The 10,726-nt window shown below is 40.1% G+C and overlaps 1 protein-coding gene across 1 annotated transcript; it reads right to left on the bottom strand.

The window, feature by feature from the left end:
• Window positions 1-404: 404 nt before the first annotated feature.
• LOC147634942 (protein MIZU-KUSSEI 1-like) lies at window positions 405-2,444 on the bottom strand. Its single transcript, XM_086804206.1, has 2 exons — window positions 2,106-2,444; window positions 405-1,721 (listed from the first exon to the last, which is right to left on the bottom strand). The coding sequence occupies exons 1-2, from the start codon at window positions 2,160-2,162 to the stop codon at window positions 945-947; spliced, it is 834 nt and encodes a 277-aa protein (XP_086660332.1). The 5' UTR covers window positions 2,163-2,444; the 3' UTR covers window positions 405-944.
• Between the last annotated feature and the right edge of the window lie 8,282 nt (window positions 2,445-10,726).

Genomic DNA, 10,726 nt, shown 5'->3' with positions numbered 1-10,726 from the left:
GCCAAGCACGAACTCAGAAGTTTAGACAGACCACACAGAAACTACAGTGTGTGAGAGCTATGGGAGGGTTAGGTTATGTGCATTAGGTGGTAGGCTCTCAGATACACCTTACTTCGTGCCTGCACACATAAGGTTGTGTAATGCAATGTTCATTGTGTTGGTTGAAATCTGTCATATTGTTACATGCAGCTCCAAGTACTTTTGGAGGATCTTCCAATAGACAGGAACTCTCTCTCTCTCTCTCTCTCTCTCTCTCTCTCTCTCTCGCATTTAAGCATAGAAAAACGGATACAAACACATGGCTTCCGCAAGCATCAGGCCGGAAAAAGAATACCCTTGCGGATTTAATAAAAAAGTACGACTCACACCCATTGATACGAAGCAAGCTACTCAACATTTAAGCAGAATTAGAACATTCTTCCCACTGTACACAATAGCAAATCCTTGCCTTAGCTCATTACATGCAGAGAGGCTGAGACAGCCTTTCCTCTTTCGTAGTGTTATTGAGATGAAATCCTTGCCGTTTGGAGACTCATTTCCTTCTCCATGCGGACTGTATGAGTAAGGATAGTAAGGACGAACACCCCCCTACTTAAAATATAAGCTTCACTTCCATCCCTAGCTCATGTCATAACGCTTGATTTCTGCTGCAGTAGCATTTGATGTTAGCTCTAGTGAGACGCTTGATTTCTCCTCTAGCTAGTGTGAAGCAGTCATTTAAGCTCTACACAATTGGCCTACCAAGGTGGCCGATTGCAAGTCGGTTATCCTTGTATGCATAATAATGTTCTAACTGAGATAAGATCCAAATCACCTTGCCGATCATGCGTCCTCTCAATCAGCATCGATTAATAAACGCCGGTTCTCTTCTGTGTAAGCTTAGGATCAGCACCATGCTTAATCCCTAAGCACGGATTAACAGAGAGAAGTGATTAGCACAGAGCCTAGATTCTTAACAGGAAAATGCTTAGCTCAGGGCCGCCTGTGCCATCTGGGTTCATCATGTAGAAAGCTTCAGAATCTCTAGAGCCCACAACACGTTCGAATTTGGCTCTCATGTACATGAGCTCTCCTTCAGAGCCTTCTTCATTCATGGGGAGGACACCAGCGCCCATGGACACAGCTTGGACAAGAGAAAGGAGACGGACATCAGCTTCCGAGCAAACCCTTCTCAAAGCATAGCCTGTTTTCCTACCATTGCAGTACATGGTCCACACGGGTTCATGGAAGAGCTTCGCTCTGCTTGTGCTCTTTTCACACTCGAGGGCGATTCGTACCAGTCCGGACGCCATCTCCTTGACAAGAGTGCTTGTGGGGGTGGCCAGTTCCAAGAGGAGGACTGGTTGGGATTTGGGATCTTCTTGGACGGCGAAGTGGACATGGCCTTTTCTGTAGCCGAAGAGGGTGCCCGTGACTCGGCTGCCCAAAGAGGGATACTCGGACGGGCCGGAAGGGAGAGCCAGCCACTTGCAGGACAAGGTCGGGATGGGCAGAATGTTAAACAAGGATCGGAAAGCTACAAGAAGCTTCCTAGGCTTCTTGCCTCCTGCTTTCTCCTGCGGAACAATGGCCAGCTTTCCTACTAATGGCCTCTCCGGTGTTGTTGTCCCAGAATCACTCAGCATTACGGCCCCCATCTTGCGAAAATCGTCCCTGTCAATGGGAGATGATACCATAGCTGAAGCCAGCTCTCTTTTCCCTGCCTTTCTCTGTGTGCAGACCTGTTTTACGCAACATAAACAGCACACACAGACACATTAAGAACATAAGTATCTTCGTTATTGCCAAGTTCATTTTTATTCCCCAGCCTTACAACCCATATCAAATTAATTACGCGAGTGCCCATCAACCTTCCACAACATACACCCCTAACCTAGCTTATACTGTTTTAAGAAAATCAATAACCCTAAGAGATTTGTCAAGCCACACCTTACAAGCGCCGTCATTAAAGCTTTTTCTTGATGTTAAGCTAGTATTCAATTATAACTAAGAGCATAGCCTACCTTTAGAGCCATACAAATCCACAGTTGGAGTTCAACCTAGGATAAAACGCTACAGTAACACAATAATTTGCTCTGAACAGTTATGTTTTGTGACAAACCAACCTGTGGATGAGACTGGATCTGTGCAAGCGTAGAGGAGGCAAGGTCAGGGGGTGGCATGCACAAGAACGCCCTCTTTATGTCTTCAAAAGAGAGACGGTTGGAGGCAAGGCAGCGATCTTGAGGTTTCAAAACTGGCAGTGCGATACAGGAATCAACAAAGAGGGAAAAGATCCCATAGCAGAGAAGAAGGATCAAGAAAAACAGAACCCAACAAAAAAAGCATCTGCTGCTGCAGAGCGCTTCGGAAAGCAACTCTTGGAAAAAGGCGACACAGGGAAGAAGACTTCTCTACCCAACACGAAGAGAAAAGGACCGCACAAACCACGCGGTCGCGCGCGCGCGCGCGCACACACACAAGCTGCCTAGGCGCCAACGCGTGACCACTCACGAGCTTCTCCCAACCGCCTGCACAGCAAGCACACTACTTGGATTGCGCGACACACACACACAAAAAAAAGTGTTATTTGATAATTTTAAAATTAAAACGTTACGAAAACAGCCGATATCTCACTCCACTTGGCGCAGCCCGATGTCGTCGGCGAAGGTGGCGGGCGCCGCTACATTTGGCAGGGATTTGGGGAGAAGGATGAATGCGAGGCACGTAGTCCAGCTACAAGTGGCGGAGCCTGCGGGATCCAGGAGCACGATTGCCCACGTTGTTGGGGGGGACCGTTTTCCCACCACTCAAGGGGGGACCGTTTCGCGCGCAGGCGGGAGGGCGGGCGGGCGGCGCCCACAATGCAGTGTCCACTAGTAACTCACACTCACGCGCGCGCAAGCGGCGGCGGCGGCAGGCCGGATCGTGGGTGTGCTGACGCTATGATGGGTAAGAGTGGGGGAATCTGGGCCAGCACGGGCTCCCTGCAGGCATGACCCCATGCTCCCCATGATCTCCTTCATTTCACCTCCAACTTCATCACCATTCGTGAAAATAACGCACCATTTTTTCTTAGGTCTAATATAAATTATCTATCCACATAGCTTTTATTTGCCACTCACTAGCTTAGGCCTAAACAAATACCTATTACCAAAATATTGAATGGAGAAGCGAAAGTAGCAAGTTGGGTGTTTCTGTTTCTTACAAGGCTTCCCCACCAAGGATGTGCTTTGTGCCAGTGTCAGAAATAAACTTTTTTTCTAACCAGTGGAAAAAAGGATGACCTTCAAGGCCAACCCGATTTTTATTGAAAAAATGCATAGATTAATCGGTTTTATAACTAAAACTTCAAAAAATTTTGAATCTTTAAATTCAAGGCTAGGCAAAATTATAACCGGTTTTTCTCAATGTTAACCGTGAAAATCACACTAAAGGACGGTTTTTTTGTGACACTACTTTGTGTAAATATACAAGTCCTAACTGTGCAAAAAATGGCCCACTCAAGAATTGTAAAATGCATCATGCTTTTGCTATCCAATTAGCATGAGACCATAGCTAAAAAGAGGGCATTCAATGCAAGTGCACCTTGCATGGCCTACTTACCTCTTCCGTGGGAAGATGCCTTTAGAGCCCATCCCCATTGAAAGGGGGAGTGGCACTCCCAAGAGCTTTCTCGCAACTTGCATTTGTCCCCATTTTATGCAAGGAAGAGGTAGGCAGCAAGAAGAAGGGAAGGAGATGTGGAGGGGGTATTCAACCATGACCCCCTACAAGTTCCATCCTATGTGGAAACCTTCTTTGAGAATTGTTCATTAACTTTTACACTCGTGTAAACACCATGATGCTTTCTTAAAACCCACATCATTCTTTTTTAAGCTCACAAGTGAACTTGTATGTTAAAAGTGTTGGTCCTACTACTTGTTAGAGAGGATTCTCACTGACATCCGTTTTTTTGTTGGGGCTAGAAGGATGTCGTATACGGACACCATATTTTATTCCAAAACAAGAGCATGGAGAATGAAATCTCACATGATTTTTAAATATAAACCCATTTTTAGTGTTCAAAGAGATTGGAGGTTTGGTCCTTATTCCCATCCACATGTTTTATTACCTTCAAAGATAGACATAATATCTTTTAGCCTCATCAAGATATCAAATGTAGCATCATATATGGGATAAACATGTGATTCAATCAAGCTAGCTTTTACCCTCGTCAAGTCCGTTTGATGTAAAATTGAAAGCAAAAGATTGAAATCTTTATAAAATGCAATAATTACCACTTTCAATAACACAACATACTAAAAGTGGTAATAATTCTCTTATGACATAATTGACAGATTAGTTCCACTAATTATTAATAGTTATACTTATAAAATTGATACACCAAACTAAAACCATAGGTCATCAAAGTTAGAGGGTGCCTGGCTAGTACTGAAAGGGTGGAATCATTAGGCTTATCTACTCACACACAATCATTTAATCAATTCCCTTGATAGTGTGGCACCATAAGTAGTATCAAAAGGGTGTAATCGCTACACTTAGCGGGTGCTTTAGCTAGTACTGAAAGGGTGGAATCATTGCACTTATCTACTCACTAGAAGCATTAAAGCAATTCCCTTGATAGTGTGGCACCACAAGTAGTTCACAACCATACATCATTCAATATTTTTTAAGGTTAAGCAGCATAGATCTAGGTTAGGGGATGGTTTGTTCAATACAAAAGCCACCAATAAAAGCTCTATGAGAAAGAAACAAGGTCGATTAGAAGTTTCATCCTAGTATTTTATACATAATTAATTTGTGTTATGATATTTATTTGAATGATTTATATCATGTCTAAAATAGTCTGGACTTTGTTACATATCAAAGGAAATATACATTAGCTTTGTATAGTTAAACTTCCTTTTTTTATTGGTGAAATGTCATAGGATTTTCTATATATACTACTACCATTGCTACCATAAAAGGAATTGATTTATTACTCACAATGTCATGTCATGTCTAAAATAGTCTGGACTTTGTTACATATCAAAGGAAATATACATTAGCTTTGTATAGTTAAACTTCCTTTTTTATTGCTGAAATGTCATAGGATTTTCTATATATACTGCTACTATAAAAGGAAGTGATTTATTACTCAAGATGTCATGATACAACTCAAGTCCTGCTATGACTGTAAATAGGAGTGGAGTTTAACCCCCAAAGGGAACATACATAATAGATTGTGTCATCTTTTGTAGTATCCATGGTAACCTCCCTTGCCATAATAATAAAACACAATATGCTTACACCTAGGACATCAATTATGAACCTTAGATCACACATTTACATGTAGCCTAAACCTTAAAAGATGGAAATCAGTATAGTCAACTCTAGTTATAATTTGAAACACAGTTACATGCAACCTAAACCTTAAAAGATGGAAATCAGCATGGTCAACTCTAGTTATAATTTGAAACTCGTCATTGTGATTATGTTTCAAACAAACTCCTTAATGAAAGCAAAAGAAGATCTACATTCTTAAAACACAAAGTTATTCATCATGGCATGACATTATCAAAGGAGTGCATATGTGGAATAGCTTTTAAAACTTTAATGATGTTTCTCCCAACAAGATTATATGTTCATGGATGTCCCAATCATACACTTGCTTAAACCTACATGAAGAAAAATTCAACAAGTACTTTTTATCAATGTTCTCATATCAATATATCAATGTTAACTCATATCAATATATTAATTTTGAGCCTTGCAAAATAGAAAATCTCACTTTAATATCAATATCAGTCCACATCAATGTACATGTGTAAACATTGATACATCAACATTAATTATTGAGCCTTGAAAAATAGAAAGTCTCTCTTTAATATCGATATCAATCCACATCAATGTACATGTGTAAGCATGGGTATATCAATGTTAGTTAATAGAGTGAGGCTATGGAATATGATAAGACTAATAAAAATGTCCACATTATTGTTTCAAGATCAATTAGAAAATGTGATAAGTTGTTTTGAACTTTGTGTGCACTGGGTGTGATATGATAACATCATAGCACATCAAAATTAAAATATAATCCACGTTTTGGGATGAGAATCATGTTAAAGTTTGATATATTACAGAGCTTTTAGGTAATTCTAGGCATTTCTATGTACCTTTTGGAAATGTAGGTATTGCCATGGTTGTATCGTATTCATGTATGAAAAGTGACATATAAGTCTTATACATGCATTTGAGGTGCATTTTTTCATTTTGAGAACTTTAAATGTTAGATATTGTGGCATCACATGATTTAACATTCTATACTTACTTTAGTCTACATTAGCTGATTCTACTAGCATGTATCTATCATTTGTCAGTTATTTTATGTTGAGAATCATGGGTACCATGTGCATGGCTATGGTGATTAGTGCTAATCTTATACTAATCTAATGTGATTAGAGTGAACTAATCTAATGTGATTAGAGTGAAATAATCACTCTAATGTGATTAGAGTAAACTAATCTAAGGTGGGTGTAACCTAAGTTTACTTATGATGATGAATAGACTAAACTAATTAAGCTTAGACTCAAGTACAATTAGGTTACAAGATTGAGACTTGTACTCATAAAGAGGCTTGAGAGCTTGCTTCATGTTTCATTGCTTGAAATGGCCCCCTTTTATATGAGGAGGTACACCCTTGGGCTTGTACATCAATGTGGGTTAATTCCCTTTGCTCATGTGGCTTCATGTTGGACTTTGCTCTTGTTTGGCTTACTCAAATTTTTATTCATAGCCTCCACCCAACATTCCCTTTGCAATTGCCATGCCAATGTCTACTTTCTTAAGCTTGATGTCCATCTTTCGCATTTCCATTTCCACTAGTTCTTTATGTTGAGCACCCTCCCTTTCTCGACAACATCTAGACCAACTTTGATGTCCAAGGTTGCATCCTTTAGGCCAACATCCACTGTATACATTCTCTTTCTTGTTTTCTTTTCCACACCACTGCTAGTAGGCATTTCCTTGAACCCACTTAGGGAATTTGAAGTGTTGACAATAGATGCAGTTATGGAGGAATCATTTGTGAGATTGTTTACTTTAGAAACTACCAATTGAAGAAGTTGTTAATGGAGGTACTGTAGTAGATATGTGAATGATAAAATGCAATCTAACAACACCAGGCATAAGAGACATTCATGACATTAAAGGAGAAGCTTACTTACAGTTGGAAGTATGAATGACATCTGTCATAGGATCAATAACTCTATCGATGCCCCAATAATGATCTATACTATCCGAGAGTCCCCAATCAAAGTCGAAATGCTTGAACCTATTCTCCTCTGCACAGCTAGAGGATGTCATGTCATGTCCTAGTAGCTAATCTTTCCCAAAGGGATGTTCCTTTCCTGATCACGGATCTCCTTATAATGATCATACATCCTTCTCCATTTCTCTCCACATTGTTGGCCCATGACCGCTAGCCCTCTCTTGACACAAAGCTTGGCAATAGCTTGCCCCATTGCTCAGTAGTGGTCTTCATCTTGCCTTTTGTACCATAATTGCTATGTACAATTTCATACTCATTCTTGGCCTTCACTAGAATTAGGGACAAGAGCATTGGAACGGGGTACTCGAAGGAATCCAAAAGCATGATGGAAGGACATATTGAATTTTAATAAACATTAACAGATAAAGAGAATGTTGGAGGAAATCCTAGGGTGGGCTTTACCAGCACTTACAAAGTAGTTGCCTTTTTGTAGATTGCAAGGGAGTTGTCTATGGGGGTGGTTGTTTTTCCCTACATAGAACAAGTGAGAAGCACCACACAAATCTATGGATTAATGGTGAGGTTTGACAAGAAAGACATACTACAATAGTTTATGTAAATGTTTATTGTAGAGGTTTCAAAGTAGAAAGAGAAACATAAAAGAACTGTGTACATGTACTTCCAAAAATGTTTATGGGGATTTGTTATAGAGCAGGGTGGAGAAGGTGAACCTAATTATTTATGAGGGTTGATTTTAAACCTGAAACTTGATTGGTATGGACCTTATTTTTGTTGACAAACATGGATCAAGGATAGGATCAAGCTAAGGTGGATTAAATCAAATGATAAACATGATTAATATAACATGAGAAAGAATAAAGAACAACTAAAAAGAGATGAACAAGATATGCAACCAAATGGACTTACTTGATATTGCTTGAGATAAGTTGATGTATTTGTTCCCCTTTTATATGAGGTGGCTACCAAGTTGCTTGAGAGCTCGTGGGATGAATTAGCTTTGATGATGTGGCAACCTGCTAGATGACCTTGTACCTTGCTCACTCCCAACCTCTTCCTTGTTCTATTTGGCACCACATTTCTCAACACCCCCCCTTGGTGCCAAATCTTTGGGCTACTCATATTTTCACATGTGGTCAAATGCGAGGTTTTACAACATATTTTCACCCCCCCTTGATGGTGACATAACCTATCTTTGAGGCCTATAGGTCATCTCTGAGAGTGAGGTCCCCCACTTGATAAAGACTTGACCTTCTTTGAGGTCTAGAGGTCTCTTCTAAGAGTAGGGTTACAACAATCATTACCCCCCTGGGTGCTCAACTGGCTACTCTCAGGTGGTCGGGTAGACACACATAACAAATGATTTTCGGCCTACTCATTTGGTGGCCTTTACAGTGTTGGCTTGGGTAGTGAATTGCTAGTGTTTTCCTATTTGCTGACTTCATGCTTTTCTATATCTCTTTAGGCTTTTTCTCCTTGAATTCTTTTGTTCTTTTTCATTTCGACACTACCCTCTTCATTAAGCCTTTGATTCTTTTTCTTACACACTGATGCAACACTATGTCATGCAGCAGGTGGTCTTACCATGAGCTTCTTGAGTCTCTATGGTAGTGTTTAAGACCCAAAAAATGCAGACACAAATGCAATATTTACGGGAAGGTCTTATCCTGTATGACTAGTGTCTAATCCCAATGCAAAACATGGAAATAAATTATGTGTCACTAAGGACGTGCAATATGCATGCGGATATTTTTAATGCAAGAAAATGTGTGATTACAAATTAAGTACGTGGGCACCAAAGCGTGATGTCCTCTTTTCTTCCATGCAACCCTGGCTTAGAGCATAGTGGTGAATGATGATGACCACCATGACGAAATCATTAAAGCACATGTTGTACAATGCATTGGTGTGCAGGGCTCATAATTTATCAACACCCACAAGTTTCCAATTATTTTAAATAGGAACAAGCTCTAGAAGAATATATATATATATTTTCACCATAAGGTTTTCAAACCTTAGCCTATCTTTGATTTTATGTAAACCACAAAAAATTGGAAGATACGACCTTATCTGTGCCATGAGTTTGCTACTAAAAGACGACGACTGCAAGTCATGGTGGTTATCTTCTTTCTTCCTGCAAAGGTCCTCAATGCCTTTCTTGTGGAAGCTGACAAGCATCTGCTTCGAGGCTAGAGCCAGCTGGTATGATAACATTTTGAACTCCTTAATGTATGGTTGTGATACCAGCATAGAGCCAGCAGGTATGATAACATTTTGAACTCCTTTTTACTGTATGGTTGTGATACCAGCATAGAGCTCATGCGGCTCCCATTGGAGATAATGCTCAAGGGTTGCGCACACTTGGGCATGAAGAGTGTGTTGGCCATAAACCTAGAGACATTTTTACAAGGTAGAGCCTTAGCTGGAGCAATGCTGGTAGCGATCTCAGCCAATGATGAGATGATTAGTGGAAATCGTTACACCTATAATGTTGCATGCCATCTAGAGATTTCCTTCTTCAGCTGCTACTTGCACCTCTATACAGCTTGCTACTACTGTTCTGCATTCGCTTCTCTCACTTGCAGTTAGCATAGTTTGTTTGCAATCATTTCTCTCTCTCATTCTCTTTTGTTCACTTGTTGGCGAGAGCGGAAAAGAGGTTGTTATGATGCTTGCTTTGGTGTCTATGCCTATTTTTCTTGGTCACTTGGGTTGCTTAATCTTTTGATGAACCACAAGTTGATGGCTGAGGCTATTTGATGGTGAACAAAAAGATCCTCTACTAGTCTCTCTTCCCTTGATTACCCTAATGCTTAAAATGCAAGTGCAAGACTATCTATCTCCTTCCTTGTGTAGCAGCCCTTCTTTTGAGACCACTTAGCAAGTGTAGGAGAGAGATCTAATGCAACCTATCAACCTAGAATAATGCAAGTCTAACCTATTCACCTTGCCAAGCCTAATCAGCCCAGCTCTGATACCATGTTGACAAACATGAATCAAGGATAGGCTTAAGCTAAGGTGGATTAAAGCAACTGCTAAACATGATTAATAGAGTAAAGAACAACTAAAAAGAGATGAACGAGATATGCAACCAAATGGACTTACTTGATATTGCTTGAGATGAGTTGATGTATTTACATTGCTTGAGATGAGTTGATGTATTTACATTTTTTTCAAGCATTGCTCATTGGGTGGTGGATTGAGAGAGCCTAGAGGTGTTGCATACACGGTCCACCAAGGGAAGCATGTGAATAGCTTGTAGGATTGTCCATGATCAATCCAGTGCTTGAAAAAAATGACATCTAGTGTATTTTAACTGACGAGAATTAAGAAAAGCTGGTTGAGATTTTAAGTAGCTCTTATTTTAAGGAATGATGTTTCATATACTTTAGGTATAAAATTGACATATAGTAGAGATTTCGTAAACAAAAACCGGATAGATTTAAGAGTTGGCCTTATTTTGATTGGTTGAAAAAT

The sequence above is a fragment of the Cibotium barometz genome, chromosome 10 (genome assembly GCF_041138505.1).
Source record: "Cibotium barometz isolate CiBa-2024 chromosome 10, ASM4113850v1, whole genome shotgun sequence".
NCBI classification, from domain to species: domain Eukaryota; kingdom Viridiplantae; phylum Streptophyta; class Polypodiopsida; order Cyatheales; family Cibotiaceae; genus Cibotium; species Cibotium barometz.
Note: the sequence above shows the minus strand (reverse complement) of the source record. Positions and strands in the feature narration are given on the sequence as shown.

Coding starts and splice junctions, on each gene's coding strand:
- LOC147634942 (XM_086804206.1), bottom strand. CDS start 2,162: ATGCCACCCCCTGACCTTGCCTCCTCTACGCTTGCACAGATCCAGTCT. Junction 1,722..2,105: donor AGATCCAGTCTCATCCACAG/GTTGGTTTGTCA, acceptor TGCGTAAAACAG/GTCTGCACACAGAGAAAGGC.